Consider the following 21,377-nt stretch of genomic DNA (forward strand, 5'->3'; position numbering starts at 1 on the left):
TTGAAGAAGTTTTGTTATAAAGCAGAGGAATCTGAGTCAGCGCAAAGTCCCATCACTTTGTTTGGTTGTGGACATGGTGGATAATAATTCATACTCATTGATTGCATTCCTTCTTCAAAAAAAACTCCACTTCTTTTTCTTCAATCCCCAAAGCTTTACCCAACATTTTCAATACTTTCATGCTTAGCTCATTCACTTCTTTTGAGTACTCTCTGTATAATAGAGTAAAATTTCACTAAATCAATATTGTCAGAATCTTAAATTATCATTATTAATACTTGTTTCCTCAACTGTTTTATAATTCCAATTTGATTATCCTATACATATTGACTAGCTAGGATGATCTAGTTAGATTATTGCGTGTGTGGTCGATAAATTTGAATATTAGCTATTTATATATGGAAGAAAAAAGGAAGAAATTTATTTTTTACCACACCCCACCACTTATGCCGACCCCAAGCAGCCTATCCCAAAAAATATAAAAAAGAAATTAATTTGTTTTTTTTTTAAAAGAAAAATCTTTATTTTCTATAACCTCACCCCACAAAAAAATAAACAAATTATTTTTTAGAAATAAAACTTGTGGTCCTTTGCCTCTGCTACGTTTTAATAGGTGGGGAAATATATAGACAGGTAAGTAAGTAATAACGACTATCGTTGTATACTTATTAATTGTTCATCAATTTATGTCACTTCTCAGTAAAAATAATTAACAAATTGCATGCAAATAGACTATATATGCATTTTAATAAAGATTTAATTACTCATGCCATCGTAAATTAGCAAAGTTATGCACGCAAGTATCAAGATCATAATTGAAGTTTATTTTGAATTTAAATTAAAAAAATGGTTAAATGTAGAACAAAAGTCAAAATTTAGGTTAGGTTCTACACAAAAAAAAATTAAGCAAGAATTTTTGTTCTCGAAAGCTGAAGATTTAATGCCACGCTCTAATCGTGGCATGGCTACTCACGACTAAAAATTACTCACTTTGTTCTTAATTAATTCTTCACTTTTTCTTTTTAAGTTATTCTTGATTACTTGTTTATTTTAACAAATAAAAAAAATAATTTCTTTTTCTATTATATTCTCAATTTATTATATTAAAAAATTTAGAATTTTTAAAAAAATAATTTTTAATTTATATACTTCATAATTAATAAAAATAAAATAGTAAACTCGTTATATCAATTATTAATTTTTTAATAAGTAAAAGGCTAGTGCACATTTACTTCGTGAAAATATTGGGAGGTTTGGCAAGCCCTCGCCTCAGCAAAAAATTGTATTACATGTTAAGTAATTTTTTGAGCAACCTACAAAAATAACTATATTTATAGGGTTATTAAAGTTCAATAGCTATAAGTATGATATATATAAAAATGATTATATTTTAGCTTTTTTACTAGCTATATTATTGTATATATTTTTTATTTTTCTATTATACATTGATACAAGTTTAATTACAATGAACTAAATGAGGAAACTATATTAATTTTATGAATTCAAATTAGTATCTTTATTTATAAAATTTAAAGTATTAATATTTTAAGAATACAATTATTTGTAAAAACTTAATGTATTAATATATTAAACAAGATAAAGTATAACAATTCAGCATATAAACACGATAATTTGAAAAATGAATACATTGTTGTTAAACAAAAAATGAATACACTAATATAGTATACATATGAACATTATTGTTGAACAAAAGATGAATATATTTGACAAATAAATAAACAAAAAAATGAAAAATAATAGAATGTGTTTGTAGCAAAAGTGTGCAAGTATTCGGTTGTATAAAAAAATGAAAAAATCAACAAACATCAATCTCTTTTGGTCAAGTTTTTCTTATAATACTTGAGGCTTGGTGTTGACTCGTGCATTTTTTTTAATAAAAAATTATATTAATGTATCTAATTATACTTGTATTGCCTAATTAACCTTTCAAATTTGATAGATTACTTATGTATCCAAATATACTTGTATTCAGAAATTACCATTTCAACTTGTGTTAATATTAAAATACAAGTATATATGTATATAACTATTCTACTATATACAAATTTGACAATTTTACAAACCTCAATCTTTTTTTGTTCGTGTTCTTCTTGTACTACTTTTTTTTATTACTATAGTCATTGTAATACAGAAACAAGTCAATTGAAAGCCTATAAAAATAGATGCAACATATATGTATAAAACTATGATCTACACAAAGACGAGGAGAAAATCAATCAAGTAATATATGATGAATTCAAATTACAAAATTGTTCCTAAAATCATCAAAAAGATCTTAAATTGAAAGAAATTTGATGAAAGAGAAAGTATTAGTGAGGGTAAACACGGGAACCAATCACACACAACATGCTTAGAGATAATAAATTAGGTGTGTAACAATAACTTTCCTATTTAATATCAATTACTTTTCTAATTATTTTTATATATAATTAACTTTTCTATTTATTGTGTAATTATATCCATATAACATAAAAAAAGAAATGGATTGTAGATATTTATTTTAAATGTATATTAGTATTTATCATATTTTGTAGTTTTTCCTAAATTTTTTTTGGTTAGTGTCTAATAGAGTGACTTTAATTTAGTGAACACAAAATTAGAGGTCAAATCTCAAATATTACTTAACTTCAAGTACAAATTCTAGGAATTAGATTGGCCACTAGAGTTGGGCAGGCCTAGATCAATTTTACCATCCCTAATTAATTAAAGACCCAACTAATTAACATTTCGAATTAAACAAAAATAAATTAAAACGATTTTTTTTTAATTTTGAATATGAGGTGATACTGTTAATTACAATTTTCATAATTCGTTTGTGTTTACATGGTTAAGAATACTGTTTTTACCTATCAAATGAATTTTTTAACACAAATATAAAATTTGAGATAAAGTTATTGAGTTCTGTCAAATCAGTATCCAAAGGGTGGCGGACCTTGATGGCTATGGCATTTTTTGTGTCAAAGAGCAGATAATAGAGCATAATTGCTCTGTTCTCAATAATTCAGCAACATATTTTTACCCTTTCCCAATTCAAATATAGGATTGGAAGTTTATGCATTTCTTAATGGTTTTAAATATAAATATAAGCAATAACTGTTCTTCTGCAACCTTTTACATCACATGAGATAGCTCATACAACTAAACAGACCACCATTGCTACAATAATTATCATACGAGCGGAATAAAATGCAACATTGATCAATTGCTATCATGATCTCCATTTCCAATTTTTAGAGTATGTAGGTATGATTTTCCATGGAGCTCTCGAGAAAAAAATCCTTTGAAGTAATCGGCCACTCCAATCCTCCTATATTTTGAGGAGTGAGGAGACTTGGTGCTGGACCTAAATCTCCGTCCAATTTGGGGCTAAAAAATGTAGCAATAGAGATCCTCTCCTTATCCCCATGATCAATGCTCTTGTAAATTCCATTTGTCACAATCTGCAAAAAAAACAAAATTAACAGAGCTTTACCCACAAATTGACTTGTATCATACTAAACACACATATATCTCACCTCTAAAATATCTCCAATGTTGACAACAAAGGCATCAGGAAGATATGGAACCGGAATCCAAGCTCCATCTTTCTTAATTTGAAGACCTTCCGTTTCATTAACCTGAAGTAATATAGCTAGACCAATAGCATCAGTATGGGGGCATAACCCCATTACGCGCTCTGGTTGAGGACAAGGAGGATAATAATTTATTCTCATCATTTGTGTCCCGTCTTGTTCAAATAATACATTCATATCCTCTGTTTTCATCCCTAAAGCTCTGGCCATTACGTACAGAATTTTCATAGCAAGTTCCTTCAGTGCTCTTGAGTATTGTTCCAATGCATCCCTTAACGGTCCAAGAATTTAAATATTTAATCGTAAACTCAGTTATATATTATCGTACCTGAACGAGGCAGGAAGCTTTGGAAACAAGTGAGGTTTTCGCAAATGAGTAGGGAGAGTGATCATGTAAAGTATATCAGCCCAATCTAACTTTTTCTCTTCAGATACAACAAATGCTTGCCCGTATCCTTCGAGATCTCCCTCTTCTTGCTCGAATTTCGTCTTCTCTTCCATTGGTAGATCGAAAAATGCTCTGATTTCTGATTTCACTTTCTCCATCAATGATGAACTCACTCCGTGATTCACCAACTGCGCAATTTAATTAGACATATATTTTTGCTAAACTAACTGAGAAAAAGTAGTTATGGAGCATAATGAAGAGTGTTTGATCTATGAAACGTAACCTGGAAAAATCCCCTTCTTTGCAAGCAAGATGAAATCTGTTAAGCTCTGTATCACCGTCTTTAATTATTTTGAGCAGTTTTTTCATGTCAATAACTGGAGCTAATTCATGAGGCAATAATATGGACGAATTATACAATTGATTTTCGTCATCATTAACACGAATATATCGCGACGGAACACCTGCTAGTTGTTGTTTTGCCAGCTCCTGAACGTTAGAAACTTTCAAAGAGCCACCTAGCTTTCTCGACCTCGCTTCTTCCATCATCAACTTGTATTTTTTTTTTTTTAGCAAAATCATTATCTAGGATTGAAAGATTATTGTGTGTAGTCGATAAAATTTTATTGTACTTTGCCTTGACAACGTTGGATAAATATGTATGGAAACGATACTAAGACTAATTTATAATCGTCCCAATTTGATTATCCTATACTTATTGATTAGTAGGTTCTAATAAGATTATTGTGGGGGGGGGGGTTAATATTTAATAAAACTTGATGATGCATTGTGTTGACAATGTGTTAAATTTGCATAAATTACGTAAATTTCACAGTTTTAATATGAAATTACAGTTTATCCTTAATAAGTTTCTAATTTTATTAACTCCTTAAAAATTAAAAAAAAAGGATATAAAAATTGAAGTTCGGATACATTAATATGTAGCCCGGATGCAGTAAATGTTATCTCGAATACATTAATATATAGTTCGGATATATTAAAAACTGGCCCGAATACATAATATGTAACTCAAATATATTAAATACTGACTTAGGTACATTAATATGCAACTCGTATAAATTAAAAAAATAAACAATTTTTGAAATTTTTAAAAATAATAAAGGGTAATGAAAATAAGTGAAACAAAATGTATTTATTTCTGTAATTTATTCTAATTTTATTTGGGTAAATATACAGGACGGCGAGTAATTACTACTCGTATGTAATAAGTATCAATGTTGTAGATAATTACGAACCCAAGTGGAAGGTAAAGCTTGGAAAATATTGGATCTGCAAATTGACAGCATTTAAAAAATGATATGCCTAAATCAATTATACTTTTTGATAATAATTAATGGAAAAGATAATATATCTCAATTATCGTATATGGCATGCAGGTTCATAATAGTATAATTTTTAATTTTTTAACTAAATAGTATCGACCTTGCTTCTTCCATCATCAGCTTTATAATTTTTCCAGCAAAATCATTAACTAGGATTGGTCACTTCCTAGTTACACATGTGGCATTGATTCCCCTATTTGTATTTATAGAAAGATTATTGCATAAGATTTTTGTGGTAACGTTGCCTTGACAACGTTTCAAATTTATGGTTGGATAAAAATGTAGAATGACCCAAGACTATTAATTAGTAGTGTTGTAATTATATAAGACAACGACGCAAGATTATTTTATGATCGATCTAGGAGGATCTAATCAGATTATTACGTGGTCAATAAAACTTGGAGTCTGATTAAATCATGATACACATTGAGGGGTTAAACACTTTCTAATAAAGATAATTTCGTATTGAACACGGACCCTCTTATTAAGGATGAAAGAATATTTATTGCTCCACTACAATCCTTATAGGTGCTTACTGCCTTGATAATACTTTATTTACCTTAAACATGTCATGTAAAAAGTTATTATAAAAAAAATCATTTAAACAGACTAAAATAGAAAAAAAGTTGTTTTTTTTTAAAATAGGAGAGGTAATTCTTACTTTAGGTACTCCCTCTATTCACTTTTACTTCTCACTTATTCCTAAAATAAATTTTTATTTTTATTTAGCATCTTTTACGTATAAAGAAAAAGACAATTAGTTTTTTTTCTTTATATTTTATCCTTAGCATTAATACTATTTATCCGTATCATTTTTTAAGATCCAATACTAAACATTAATTGGTAGGGATAGAGAGGTAAAATAAGTATATCAATTAAAAAAAAAATTCTTAATGTATGTGTCTAACTTAATAATAGATAAAAATGAACGGATGGAGTAATAAGTATCAAAGTTGTATAATTCATCAATCTATATGCATGGCTTTTATTGAGACGAGGCCACAGTAAGTTAAAGACTATGACATAACAGAAAAATAAAAACGTAGAAGCTCCAAGTTACAGCAGCAACAATAACTTGTACAAGTGTAACAAATGCTACGATTCTCCATCACTCGTCTCTACCTTCAAAAAATCAAGGTTCGATTTTCTGTCAAGTTTTCGTGCAAAAAAGTCCTGTAAATATTTGTGCACCGAAACTCTTTGGAAAATGGGAGGATTATGTGGTCCGATGAGGCTGTGTGCAGGTCCTAATTCGGATTCAAGGTTCATGTAATAGAATGTCGCAACAGAGAGCCTTTCTTCATTTGAGTTTACAATTGCTCTGTGCTCAATACTCCTATACACACCATTGCTCAATATCTGCCAAGTTAAATATATCACATTTACGCGCATAATATTTTCAGGCGGTAGTAGAACATTTTTACCTCCATCATGTCTCCAATATTCACAATCAAAGCATTTGGGAGGGGCTTTATGGGCACCCAAATATCATCTTTTCGGACTTGTAGACCTTCAGTTTCGTTCAGCTGGAAAAGGATGGTGAGGACACCAGGATCAGAATGAGTGCTTAAGCCAATTGCCCTGTTTGGTTCAGGGCAAGGCGGATAATAATTCATCCTCATTGACTGCATACCATCACTGAATAGATCTCTCATTTCCTCTTCGTCCATCCTTAAAGCCTTTGTCAATTGGCATACGATGATCCTTGCTAGGCTCTTAATTTCTTTGCAGTAAGCTTCCAAGACGTCCCTACATTTCAATACACACAAACATATTAATTAAAAGATGAGGAGAGCGGGATATAGTTATAAGGAGATAGGCACCTGAGATTCGAGGGCAATTTCTGAAACAAGTCCACTTTGCGGATACGAGGAGGAAGAGTCATTATGCCAAACATATCACTCCAATCAAGCTTCTGCTCCTCCGATACAACGAATGCATTCCCAAAACCTTCCAAGCTGTCTTCCTGTTGCCATAGTTTCTTCTTTTCCTCCATTGGTAGTTTGAACAATTGAATAACCTCTCTCTTGAAATCCTCCAGTAACGAAGGTGTCACTCCATGGTTAATAACCTAACATTCAACATTATGCTAACAAATTTAACAACCTTTCAACAATTACAAAGCTAGGCGCATTAGGAGAAAATAAAGACTAATTTTGTCTAAACTAACACTCGTACTATCAACAAAAAATGAGAAGGATTAAAGCTAACGTGATATTATTCTTGAGACAATATCATAGATTGTCACTCAATTAATAGACTCTGTTCTCACAAAGTCAAACTCAATTTTGGTTTTTAATTCAAAAGTCACTCAATTATGAATTTTTTTTCTCAGGAAGTCGCTCAACTATACTCTGTTGTTCATCTTGTATTCCAAACATACTTAGAACAAACTTTGAACATCTTTGTAAGACAACAAAGTTTAAGAACATTTTCACAATTAGAAAATTAGAACTAGTAGTGAAACTAGAATCAGAAACGGATTTAAAAAAAAAAATATACGAAATATTTTCTTAAAGAAGAATTGTTGTTAATATGTGTCTAAAGAATCTTACTGCTTCCAACAAACTTTGCAGAAACACGAAGTTACCATGTTTAGTGAACCAGTGAAATAAAAAAAATAGAAGAGCTGAAATTAATTCACAAATCTAAAATTTGTAAAATACGAAGCAGAATCTGGAAATTTTTAATAGGAAAAAAAATCGAGTCCACTGAACTCACAGTGTCCCCTTAAGAAAATTATTTTCCAGGGTAAAATGATCTCAATCACCAGAGTATAGATACCAAAAACTCCGGTGTCAGCGAACCACTCAACGGCAGTAAAGTACACTTAGAATATTAGATTTAGTAGTTGAAGAAGAAGTCTATGAATTCTATATTAAAATGAGAGGAAATCCCTCAATTTATAGAAAACAAAGGGTAGTGTGAAAATGTTCTTATTGTGCCTTACCGGAAAGGTCACAAACCTTTGGAAAAGTCACAATCTTTCAGAAAGGTCGTCACCTTTTATAAAAGCGACAACTTTCCATAAAAGTCACAACTTTCCATAAAAATCACAATTTTAGTCACAACTTTTCATCAAAATCGCAACATTTCATAAAAGTCACGACTCTTCATAAAAGTCGCAACTCTTCATTTTCCATTCACACCTTTTTAAAATCAAACATACTCTTCACTCAATTTTATTTTAACTCAAAAGTTACTTAATTATAAATATTTTACTTCCAAAGTTACTAAACTATGAAATTTTCACTTTTCCTATTTGAATTATGGTCAACAATTTATCGAAACACTCATCAACTGTGTGATTCACTATTCTTATTTGAACTATCATCAACAATCGATCAAAACACACATCAACTATTAATTATTTCCTTTTACTAACTGAAATAGTTAAACAAAACTATGAAGAAAATGAAACCTGTAGGAAACCCCATTGTTGGCAAGCAGAGTGAAGCTCTTGCAGCTCAGAATCCATGGAATCGCCTGAAATCAGCTTTTGAAGATCGATTACTGGAACCGATGCTCCGGTGGATATGACCGGAGTTTCTTGCTCTGGGCGGACATACCTGGCCGGAATATTGGTTAGGTGCTGTTTGGCAAGCTCTTGAACACTTGGAACTAACAGAGATTTTCCAAAGTATAATTTTTCCGGCGTTGACTCCATTTGCTTTTGTTGCAAACTTGAATTTTTTTAAAATCAATTTGGGTTTCTCTTCCAAAACCATATAGTATATAAATAGTATAATTTTTAATTTTTTAACTACATATGCCATTTTCCGTTGTTTAATTGTAAGCAGTGGCATACACAACAACATTTTTTTAAAAGCGGTATCACTATTAAAGGGACAAAATGGCTGACTTAAGAAAATCAATCAAAAAAATTTTTTAGGCCTCCAAAAATTTAAGATCTCTTTTAATTAGATAATATTATAATTAAACCATTTACATCTTTATATTATTAAATAAAATTTTATTTACAATATTATTCAACATGGGCATTGCAAATAAATGATTACGTCTTTAAAAGAAGATGAAAAAGAAAAGAAAAAAAGAAGAAGTTATAGGCCTTATTTGTATAATTTATATAATTCTCATAGTATAAATCCTAAATTATATTCTATTTCTATACTTTTCTATTTTACAGAAGTTTTACACCACTATTCATGTCGGATAACCTTTTTCAATAATTCAAAAAAATGAAAAAATCATTGCAATTATAATATATATGAAAAAAATGACTCAGGTGATAATAATAAAATAAATTCGAGTATATAACTATAGTTCTCCCGAAATTCCATATTTTTTAAAGGTATACATAATATCCTCATTAGAAATACGACTAAATACTTCCTTTTCTATATAAGGCACCAAACAATCACTCAAAAACTCATTATCCATTCGATTTCGTAAGTCAGTTGAAGCTTGAGTAGTTAAAATTGTTTGTATAAAAAAAATTGGAATAATAACTCTCCATTAAAAACTTAGACTAATATGATTTGACCTGCACAATTAGTAATTGAGGATCAAGGATTACAAACAATTTTAATCAATTTAATGAATTCTAAAATATTTCATTGCAACAAGTAGATAATAAAAAATAAAATTATTATTATGAATAAATAAAAATAAAAATTCAAGCACATGATAAAAAAATTGAATAACAAAAAAATATTAACCTAATATGGAGATTCAAGATAAAAATAAGAATGATAGATGAATAAGAACCAAAAAAAATCACAAATCAGAAATATAGATTTAGAGCCTGTTTGGCTCAGCTTAAAAGCTGGTCAAACTGACTTAAAAGCTGGTTTTTGACTTATTTAACTGTTTGGCAATACTCAAAACAGCTTATTTTAAGTTAAAAAAAACTTATTTTAAGCCAAAAGTTAAAAGCTGGGGTAGGAGTGTTTTTTTTTTTTAGCTTATAAGCTGTTTTAAGTTGACCATATTTTTATGTTTTTTCCCTTAATATTTTTATACAATATCCAAATTATCCATATAACCCTAATATCTCTTTCTTCTATTTTTCCCTTTTCACGTTTGGCATAACAACTTCAGCACTTTTATCCAAACGCATAACTGCTTATTTTAAAAATAAGTTTCAGCACTTTCAAAAGTACTTTTTTAAAGCTGCTTTTATTAAGCCCATCCAAACGGGCCTTTAGAGCCTGTTTGGCTCAGCTTAAAAGCTGGTCAAACTGACTTAAAAGCTGGTTTTTGACTTATTTAGATGTTTGGCAATACTCAAAACAGCTTATTTTAAGTTAAAAAAAACTTATTTTAAGCCAAAAGTTAAAAGCTGGGGTAGGGGTGTTTTTTTTTTTTTTTAGCTTATAAGCTGTTTTAAGTTGACCACATTTTTATCTTTTTGTGCTTAATATTTTTGTACAATCTCCAAATTACCCATATAACCCTAACATTTCTTTCTTTCATTTTTCACTTTTCACGTTTGACATAACAATTTCAGCACTTTTATCCAAACACATAACTTCTTATTTTAAAAATAAGTTTCAGCACTTTTAAAAGTACTTTTTTAAAACTGCTTTTATTAAGCTCATCCAAACGGGCTTTTATTTAACTATAACTCTAATTGCTAAAAGAAAACATTAAGATGCCAATAAAACAAACAGAAAAAAAAAATGTGCCTCCGAGAATCCAACCTGTGACGTCATGCAACGATTGTAAGCATAGTTAAGCTTGCCACATTTAGTTACAAACAGTGTCCTGTAAACTATTTTATACTTTTGTGTTTTTTCTTTTTAACATAATACATATATTAGATTATAAACTTAGCTTTACATTTTAATTTTGATCTTCAACTTTTATGATATATAAATAGGTAATTTAATTATTCAATTTTTAAATAAATAAACACATAATAACTACATGGTACAATACACGTAGAACAGTATATAGGACAAAAAATGATATGTAGGACATGTGTGTCTATTTGTTCAACTTTATACAAATTTAAATGTCTATTTGTGCATATCCAAAGTTAAAGGGTATAAATATAATTTGAAGCCAAGTTAAAAAGCACATTCATGTATTATGCTTTTATATATATATATATATAGGTATATTCAATAAAAAAATTTCGACGAAATTGTGTCACGTGGCACACATTCTATGTTCCTAAATCCGCCCCTCATCGTAAGGTACCAAATTTATCGGAACAGTTTCACCAACTCTATTTGACCATTGAAAGCAAAATTGAGAAAACAATAAGAAAAGAAAACGACTGGAAACCCAAATAAATCATTATAGAAATTATTTTGACAAATGGACCTTCTCACGAACATGACTTATGGTTAATTTTACATTATCAGAAAGAATTTGTGAATAAAGAGATTTTGAGCTTGTTGCGTGTCCCTAATTAAATTAAGGGTTAATTTGTGTCAAAATATAATATTAGAGATATATTTAAATCAAAAGTATAACTTGAAAGGATATATTTTGAGAAAAAAAATATAACTAGCAGGTAAGTATTTGACTCTTAGGAAAAGAACCCGCCAACCATTCAAACGGCTAACTGACATTCCTCTTCCTCTCTTAACAAGAAAATTATAAACCAAAATCCTTCTAAAATTATCTTTTTTTTTTCTTTTGAAGTGAAAAGCAGAAACTTTTTTTTCCTCAATCATTCATTCTTTCGAGCAAATGACGCCTAAGATTAGCAAGCTCAACGTTCCAGAAAAACCGAGGAAATTAGTAGTATTTCCTCAAAAGATTGGAAGTTTAGTGATCAATGGCTTCCATCATGGTAGAGAAGAAAGTAATTATGAAGAAATTGAATCTGGTGAAGAATTACAGACATTTGATCTGACTCGCGAGTTTGCTCTGAAGCAGATGATTAAGGATCGATGTTATGATTTTGATGATGAGCTTATAAGTTTTCCCCAAAGCAAAAATAGGAAATTGGGATCAATTGTATTGCACGCCTGCAACGATGATGATAAACGATCTGATCTTGAATATGAGGTGAGACTGTTCATCACAATTTTCATTGTTTCCGCTCTTTGCTTAGAGGTGATCACTACTTCATTGTCGCGTTCTTTGATCATTGATGCTGTTTGTAAAACAGATTTCTCGAAAGGAGATTAATTTGGAGAAGTTGCAACGAGTTGCCCGTTCAGGTATTCCTGATGGAGGGAGTTTGCGAGCAACAATTTGGAAGGTTATTAATTACCCTAACTGATCGCATTAGTATAAGCATTATATTCTTCGCCAAATATGTTGAAATTGAAATCGAATAACTCTGTTTTCCATGATTATAAATTGCAGCTACTGTTGGGATATTTACCTACTTCTCGAGACCTATGGGAGAAGGAGTTAAACGAGAGTCGATTGAAATATAACAAGCTAAAAGAGGAGTTTCTACGAAAACCTGTAAGCTGCATTACCTTGTAACTTATGGTCTTAGCTGGTCCCTTATTGTTCATAGAAATCTTTGATCTAGACAGTCAGAATTGTCATGTCGAAAAGATAAAAGCATGATATTGCTTGGACACGACACTAGCAGCGGAGTCATTGAGCCCCTTAAACGCTACAACATTTCTAAAGAGGATCATCCACTAAGTTTAGGTAAAACTAGCATATGGCATCAGTACTTTGAGGCAAGTACCTACTGCACCGCGAGTTCTTCTGCAACCTTTTATATCACCTGAAGATGTTTTTTTATGAATACAAAATACAAATGGTGGTGTTTGTAGTTTACAGAAATTTCAGAGCAGATAGACCGTGATTTGCAGCGAACTCATCCAGATTTAGAGTTCTTCTCAGGAGACTCATCATTATCTACGAAGAATAAGGTAACATTTTACTTATATCTCTCAACTCTTGATTTTAGTTTAACATTTTAGTCTGTGATAGTTTTTTCTTTCCGAATTTATGTTTTGCTTTACAGGAGTCAATGAGAAATATTCTTCTTTTGTTTGCGAAATTAAATCCTGCAATTAGTTATGTACAAGGTATGAATGAGGTCTTGGCCCCATTGTACTACGTCTTCAACACCGATAATGATGAAAATAATGTTGTAAGTTCTTCTTCCTCAAATTTGCTCTTATAGTTTATATTGATGCCTTCGCCAACTCTTTCGTTAATAGTAGAAGCTTCATTTGTTTTTCTCCACTGTGCAGGCAAATATAGAAGCAGATACTTTTTCCTGTTTTGTTATACTAATGAGTAGCTGTGTGGATCACTTCTGTCAACAATTTGATTGCAGTTCGTTTGGTATCCACTCAACTCTTTCCAAATTGTCAGAGTTATTGAAAACTAATGATGAAGAATTGTGGCACCATCTTGAATTAAAAACAAAGGTGAATGTGAACCTATTTCTTAGGCACAGCTATAAATACCTAAGTTATTGCTCACATATATATCAGTCGTCCTAGCTAATGTTTTGATTTCAGGTTAACCCGCAATTCTATGCATTTAGGTGGATCACTCTGCTCCTTACTCAGGAGTTTAGTTTGCATCACATCTTACGGATCTGGGATACGCTTCTCAGCAATCCTTTTGGCCTTCAGGTACTTATCCGATCAATGTGTGTTTATATGGATGGATATTGTGGTTGATCTAATATATAAGACGCTCTTCATCCAACTCCATGGCTCATTTACAGGAGATACTATTGAGGATCTGTTGTGCTATGCTGATGTGTGTTAAAAGCAAACTAATAAGGGGTGATTTTGTAGGCAACTTGAAGCTTTTACAACATTTCCCTGAAGTAGATGTTGAGCATCTTCTCCAAGTAGCACAGGGTATAAACATGGATACGTCGTTCCATTCAACCAGTTTTAGGTAGCTAATATACGATTTGATACATTAAAATCAAACAATAATGATGTTATTCAACCACAACAAATGCCACAATTTATTCAAACATTATACATCCACAAAATGATACAGTAAAAAGTCCATCCAAATCAAACAATCTGTTGGTATCCAAGGGGGCATAAAATGCAAACATTTATCAATTGCTTCCATCGCCTCCATTTCCAATTCTTATAGAATCGACATATGATTTTCCAACGAGCTCTCGAGAGAAATATCCTTTGAAGTAATCAGCCACTCCAATCCTCCTAAATTCTGCAGGGCATTGAGGAGTGAGGAGACTAGGAGCTGGACCTAAATCTCCATCCAGATTGGGGCTCAAAAATGTAGCAATGGAAATCCTCTCTTTATCTTCGTTCACAATTGCTCGATGTTCAGTGCTTTTGTAGATTCCATTTGTCAGAATCTGCACGTGAAACAACATTGATAAGTTTTCTCATAACCAAACACTAGAAAATAACTTTTGCCACGCTGACAAATGTCTTTCGTTACACCAAACATGCATATATACTTATTTCTCACCTCTAAAATATCTCCAATGTTGACAACAAAGGCATCAGGAAGATATGGAACCGGAGTCCAAGCTCCATCTTTCTTAATTTGAAGACCTTCCGTTTCATTAACCTGAAGTAATATAGCTAGACCAATAGCATCAGTATGGGGGCATAACCCCATTACGCGCTCTGGTTGAGGACAAGGAGGATAATAATTTATTCTCATCATTTGTGTCCCGTCTTGTTCAAATAGTACATTCATATCCTCTGTTTTCATCCCTAAAGCTCTGGCCATTACGTACAGAATTTTCATAGCAAGTTCCTTCAGTGTTCTTGAGTATTGTTCCAATGCATCCCTTATCGGTCCAAGAATTTAAATATTGTGAACTAAATATTTAATCGTAAACTCAGTTATATATTATCGTACCTGAACGAGGCAGGAAGCTTTGGAAACAAGTGAGGTTTTCGCAAATGAGTAGGGAGAGTGATCATGTAAAGTATATCAGCCCAATCTAACTTTTGTTCTTCAGATACAACAAATGCTTGCCCGTATCCTTCGAGATCTCCTTCTTCTTGCTCGAATTTCGTCTTCTCTTCCATTGGTAGATCGAAAAATGCTCTGATTTCCGATTTCACTTTCTTCATCAATGAGGAATTCACTCCATGATTCACCAGCTGCACATGTATTTTTTTTTAAAAAAATCGATATCATCATGCGACACGAAGATACATCAGTTTATTTTTAAATTAAAAGATATGATCGGTAATCAAAAAGATTGTTAAATTTTGTTTCTTCCTAGGTTAGTTTCAATACGTCAAAAAAAAGAATATCACTTGTTATATTTAATAAGATTATTGTATGTTTTGGAGTGCAGTTGTATTATTGATGGTTAAATAAGTCAACTCCAACATTTCTGTAACATAAAACAATAATTTTTTTAAAAAAAGTGTTTTTTTGATATATAAACCTGAAAAAATCCCCATTCTTTGCAAGCGAGATGAAGCCTCACGAGTTCCGAATCATCATCAATATCTCCAATTTCCAGCAATTTTTTCATATCAATAACTGGAACTTGAGGTAATATGGAAGAATATGATTGATTTTCAATATCATCGCGCATATATCGCGATGGAACGGCTGCTAGTTGTTGCTTTGCAAGTTCTTGAACGTTAGGGACTTTCAGAGAACCACCTAGCTTTCTCAACTTTGCTTCTTCCATTGATGAAGTTTGTATTTTTTTTCTCCCTCAAACTTGTTTTACAAAGTAAACTTATTGAGATATGAAATAATAACGTGTATCATATAATGCAAAAAGAAATAATGGACATTTTTATTTGTCTAGGATAACGTGTATTATATAATATAAAAAAAAAAGTCATGTTTAATTGTCTAGTATATGTTCGGTTGACTATCTCAACTTGATTATAGTGAAAGAGTTTTATTTTTAGATTTACATTAATCGAATACAATTCATGTATAGAGAAATTAAATTCCTTAGCAATTTCTTCTGTTGTTTCTGTCTTTGTTATTTTTTCTTCAAATTAATTTTTTGTAAAGAATCTTAATCTTAACTATTTAAAATAAAATTTACGATGAAAGAAAATATAAGTTATAATTTTATTCAACAGGAAATAAAAAGAAGCATATTATTGCTACGAATGTCTTGAATATGCAAAAGAAAAAAATTATTACGTGCTAAATTCAAAGTTTGTACTATAATGATTTCATTAAACATAATTTTTTTAGTTTTTCAAAATCTGAAATTTATAAAGTGGTAGATTTGTAATTTTTTATTTTTTTTAAAAATAAATTAATTTTATTATTTATCATTTTATTTTACGTAATTTTGTTTGAGTAAATTAGATAAAAACCGGCACAAATTAGCACATTTTAGTGCTTAAATTTTATTTTTAATTGAATAAAAATAGGACTTATATTTTTTTCTCATTAATTGTATTTTAAATTATTGACGTTATTGTTCTTTTATAAGAGTAGTTTGAATAAAAAAGGATGGGATAGAGAAATAACTTTAAAAATGAATTAAAGATTTAATTTCACGAAGAATCGGTTAATATAAACCTAAGCTACTTTGTTTTAAAAAAATGAATAAAGATCAAATCTGATAAGTTTTTAAATATTAAAAAGACTGAAATCCATAAATTTATAATTAACATATTAAAATTAATGAGGATATAATTAAGGTACTTGAATAATTTAAAGACGGAACCTGTTGAGTGTGTAGCTATAAAATCATTAGACCTACCTTTATAATTAAGAGATTATTTATGTCATTTTTTTGGGTAAATAAACACGTGGTCCATCTGGTAATATACCTACAATTTCTAATCATTTTGCCTAATTAGTCACCTATATTCAGGTGACTTTTGGTGCAGATGGGATTTAATTTTTTATTAATAAAAGGAAAAATTACAAAAATAGTCCAGAGGTTACGTATTCAAATTTGTTCCTGCCGAACAATTTAACAAAATATCTCCATAAAGTTCAAAATCTTATCCCGTTTGTCCATCACTTTAATTAATTATTTATCTTCTGTTTTTTTCACTTAATTTATGTTTCCTTTTCTTTATAAAAAAAAATTGATCAGCAATGTCTACACTAATAAAAATATAATAAATAAATAAATTATAAATGATTTAAGATATATATAGAGAATGAGTCGTTTGATTATCTGTCAAAAATACCTAACAGTTTTAGCTTATTAATTAGATTATACTCTTGCTGTTAAAATAAATTTATTTATATACTTACTATTATTAAATTTTCTAATAGTTAGATAACAAAGAAAAGCAACCATTATCAAAATCAAATTCACCATCTAAAGAACATAGAATTATTTTAACTTCATTTTCTTATACTCTTCTGGTAAATCCTTCGTCATCTTCAAATTCAGTACTTCTCTCTAAAATCCCAAATTTCATAGTAAACCATTAATCTTTGCTCAGGTGGGTCAATTAGCCTTGATTTTGTTCTAGTAGTAGTTAAAAGATGTGATTTTCTCCTAAACAAAGAGCTGCTACTGAGCATAAACCTCATCTTGTAAACCCGATTCAGTTCTTAAATTGGATCGGCGGCGAACCGATCCGTTACCGGCAAGGTTCTCATTGAAGAAAACCCAAACTTCCCTCGGCGTAAGTGCGCCTGTGGTTGGGGCTTTCTTCCACCCAAACTGATTATGAATTTTCGATTGAGAAAGTGGCTGTTGTGGCTTCAAAACTTCAATTTTGATACAGATTTCATACAAATATTATACATATTTTGTATATAATTGAAGTAATTAGGGGCGGTTTAGGTTAAAGATAACGGGGTATGGATTTGAGAATTTGGTGGATTTAACTTTTGAATTAAGTTACATATGTGACGAATCGTAATATGGCATGTGACTATTTTACATTGCAAATGACCATTAGCTAATTTGAGGGGGGGAAAAAGTAGATTGGAGAATTTTTAATCTCTTTTCCAAAAAAAAATATGAATTTTTTTGAGATGGAAGAACATGCTTAAAACAAAATAAATGAAGAAGACTCGAATCTTCTTATTTATAGTAATGGAAGTCCAGATTTCAACGCCAAGAGTAAATTATATTATCAAATACTACCTAGGATTCTCCATTCCTCACCTCTACCTTCATGACATCAAGGTATGATTTTCCGTCAAGTTTTCGTGCAAAAAAGTCCTGTAAATATTTTTGCACGACAACTCTTCGGAAAATTGGAGGATTATTTGTTCCAATGAGGCTATGTGCAGGTCCTAATTCGGAATCAAGGTTGAAGGTAGAGAATGTTGCAACAGAGAGTCTCTCTTTGTTTGAGTTTACAATTGCTCTGTGCTCAATGCTCTTATAAACACCATTGCTCAATATCTGCCAAAGTCAAATAAAACATGTTACATTACATTTTCCGATCCAAGTAAACGGATTAGTGATATTTCTTTATATTTAGTCCACATTAAGTTCTTTCAAGAAAAAGTTGTTATTTACCTACCTCCATCATATCGCCAATATTAACAATCAAAGCATTTGGGAGGGGCTTTATAGGCACCCAAATGTCGTCTTTTCGAACTTGGAGACCTTCAGTTTCATCGAGCTGGAAAAGGATGGTGAGGGCATCAGCATCAGAATGAGGGCTTAAGCCAATTGCCCTGTCTGGCTCAGGGCAAGGCGGATAATAATTCATCCTCATTGACTGCACACCATCACTGAATAGCTCTCTCATTTCATTTTCATCTATCCTTAAAGCCTTTGCCAAGTGACATACGATGATCATTGCTAGGCTCTTGATTTCATTGGAGTATGCTTCTATAATGCCCCTGAATTTCAGGTAGGAAACTTACGCTCTCAATAATTCAGATATGAAGCTCAAGAAATTGGGGTAATTTAGGTGTGATTTTAATACTCTTTAAGTAACGAACTCTCGAATAGAGTAGTAGTAAGGAGAAAGGCACCTGAGATCTGAGGGCAACTTGTGAAACAAGTCCACTTTGCGAATACGAAGAGGAAGAGTCATTATACCAAACATGTCACTCCAATCAAGTTTCTGCTCCTCTAATACTACAAATGCATTCCCAAAACCTTCAAAGCTGTCTTCCTGTTGCCATAGTTTCTTCTTTTCTTCCATTGGAAGTTTGAACAAATCAATAACCTCTCTCTTGAAATCCTCCAACAACGAAGATGTCACTCCATGGTTTATAACCTATCATTCAATAATATGCAAGCTAATTTCTCAAAAGGTCAATACATATACCCCTTAAGAACCATTTTCAAAGCAAAAAAAAAAAATGGAACCTGGAGGAAACCCCATTGTTGGCAAGCCGAGTGAAGCTTTTGCAGCTCAGAATCCATGGAAATCAACTTTTGAAGATCGATAACTGGGACCGATGCTCCGGCATATATGACCGGAGATTCTTCTTCTGGGCGGACATACCTGGCCGGAATATTGGTTAGATGCTGTTTGGCAAGCTCTTGAACACTAGGAACTAACAGAGATTTTCCAAAGTTCATTTTTGCCACCGTCGTCACTCTTTGTTAGTAATTAAATTGAAAATTATTAACGTCTGATGGAAAAGAATAGCAGAGATATAGATACAATGACTCCTTCAAACTATAGATCCCATTCACCTTTGGGTTTATCTATTTCTTCCAAAACCATATAGTATTATTTATCAAGTAATTTTAACTAATAATTTTGTCTTTGCATATTTACATAGCCGCCCGCAACTATTCCAAAGTAACAAATAAAAATTTCATGCTAGTTCCATCATACCAATATAATACTACAACAAAGTATATTTTATATTCTCAATGAAAAGGAACGTCAGCTATTTTTATTCTTTGGAGTAATCAACTCAAAATTACAACAGAGCAACATGTACTAGCGTATCAAATGCTACCTAAGATTCGTCATCCTTCCCCTCTATCGAGTTTTTGTTGAGTTCTATTTGTCCTGATCTTTTACCATAAATAGGTTTTTCTTTTAGGAAAAACTTTTCAATTAACTAATCATTTTTCTGGTAGAAAAAGGTTTAGAACTCTATAAATAGAAACATGTTATTTCTAACTTAATCAGCATTCACAATGTAGTCTTAATGACTTTAAGAGTTTTGGTTAGGGGGAGAATTTATGGATTACGAGCTTGATAAGGCGGATAATAATTTATCCTCATTGACTGCATACCATCACTGAATAGATCTCTCATTTCCTCTTCGTCCATCCTTGCTAGGTTTTTCATTTCTTTGTAGTATGCTTCCATGATGTCCCTACATTTCAAGCACACAAACATTTAGAAGTCTTTTTATCCTTTCAAATAAAGTGCAATCTATTGGAAAAATAAGGTAAAATAGTAAAAAAAATACTTTTTATTCAAATTTGCACTAACCTATGTTTTAACATTAACGTTGTTCAAATACTGTCCTAATATTCTTCCTTTTATCGGTTTCCATAAAATGTTTGATATATATATATATCACAAATAAGTTAAAAAAAAGAAAGAAAGTGAAGTAATAACAAAATAAGTTAATATTAATAACGATAACTAAAGAGGTTTTGAAAAATTTTAATTTTCTTGTTACCATTCTATTTGATAGATTTTTATTAGCATAAAATTACTTTTTTTACTGTTGATCATTGTTCAATTTATATATAGAAAAATTTTCTAGAATTATTGACTATTTTCTTAAAAAATTTGTTAGAATGAAATTAAATTTTTATCCTTAATTGTCCAACCACTTCACTCTTTTATATAATAGATGATAGAAATATTTAAAACTTATAGACATAAATATGACTGAGAATTATCAACTAAAATATATATTTATGTATTATGCTTTTAACTTATTGAGAAAGAAATTTTTTAAAAATAAAGAAAAAAAATAAAAAATCAAATGACTGAAAAACCAATGAAATGGTTGTAGAAGTGAGTAATAAATTTATTTTTATAAAGGGTCGGGACTTTCTCATTAGCATACACTAAGATGATAACTTTCTCTGGTTACAATTTGTGTCAATGAAAAGAATTACTCTTGGATAATAAGATAATATATTTTTAATAGATTCATATATAAATGACATAATACATAAATGTGTCATTTAACTTGGCTTCAAATTAAATTTATACTTTTCAATTTTGGATGTACATAAATAAACACTTAAACTTGTATAAAGTTGAACAAATACACACATATGTCTTACATGTCATTTTTTTGTCC

General features: G+C 30.7%; 3 protein-coding genes, 1 non-coding gene and 1 pseudogene across 5 annotated transcripts; 1 reads left to right on the forward strand and 4 right to left on the reverse strand.

The window, feature by feature from the left end:
* Positions 1-3,031: 3,031 nt before the first annotated feature.
* On the reverse strand, positions 3,032-6,072 carry LOC138342223 (oxoglutarate-dependent flavonoid 7-O-demethylase 1-like; annotated as a pseudogene).
* A 205-nt stretch (positions 6,073-6,277) lies between these two features.
* Positions 6,278-9,134, reverse strand: LOC138342224 (protein SRG1-like). Its single transcript, XM_069294466.1, has 4 exons — positions 8,746-9,134; positions 7,148-7,395; positions 6,749-7,073; positions 6,278-6,683 (listed from the first exon to the last, which is right to left on the reverse strand). Exons 1-4 carry the CDS (start codon positions 8,989-8,991, stop codon positions 6,420-6,422), a joined length of 1,083 nt encoding a protein of 360 aa, XP_069150567.1. The 5' UTR covers positions 8,992-9,134; the 3' UTR covers positions 6,278-6,419.
* A 2,792-nt stretch (positions 9,135-11,926) lies between these two features.
* Positions 11,927-14,142, forward strand: LOC101256842 (uncharacterized). Of its 2 annotated transcripts, none has more exons than XM_026029342.2 (9): positions 11,927-12,308; positions 12,412-12,504; positions 12,612-12,716; positions 12,791-12,943; positions 13,040-13,138; positions 13,234-13,362; positions 13,466-13,645; positions 13,739-13,855; positions 14,024-14,142. In XM_026029342.2, exons 1-9 carry the CDS (start codon positions 11,988-11,990, stop codon positions 14,030-14,032), a joined length of 1,206 nt encoding a protein of 401 aa, XP_025885127.1. In that variant the 5' UTR covers positions 11,927-11,987; the 3' UTR covers positions 14,033-14,142. The 2 variants fall into 2 exon arrangements, with proteins under 2 accessions (XP_025885127.1, XP_019067592.2); XM_019212047.3 differs by having other exon boundaries at positions 13,951-14,133.
* An 11-nt stretch (positions 14,143-14,153) lies between these two features.
* Positions 14,154-15,986, reverse strand: LOC101257141 (oxoglutarate-dependent flavonoid 7-O-demethylase 1). Its single transcript, XR_003245273.2, has 4 exons — positions 15,625-15,986; positions 15,084-15,331; positions 14,685-15,012; positions 14,154-14,568 (listed from the first exon to the last, which is right to left on the reverse strand). It is a non-coding gene; the product is annotated as an oxoglutarate-dependent flavonoid 7-O-demethylase 1 (transcript).
* Positions 15,987-18,111: 2,125 nt separating this feature from the next.
* Positions 18,112-19,933, reverse strand: LOC101261481 (protein SRG1-like). The gene is made up of 4 exons (XM_004232956.5): positions 19,459-19,933; positions 19,119-19,366; positions 18,659-18,983; positions 18,112-18,537 (listed from the first exon to the last, which is right to left on the reverse strand). The coding sequence occupies exons 1-4, from the start codon at positions 19,672-19,674 to the stop codon at positions 18,274-18,276; spliced, it is 1,053 nt and encodes a 350-aa protein (XP_004233004.2). The 5' UTR covers positions 19,675-19,933; the 3' UTR covers positions 18,112-18,273.
* Between the last annotated feature and the right edge of the window lie 1,444 nt (positions 19,934-21,377).

This window comes from Solanum lycopersicum, chromosome 2 (genome assembly GCF_036512215.1).
Source record: "Solanum lycopersicum chromosome 2, SLM_r2.1".
NCBI classification, from domain to species: Eukaryota; Viridiplantae; Streptophyta; class Magnoliopsida; order Solanales; family Solanaceae; genus Solanum; species Solanum lycopersicum.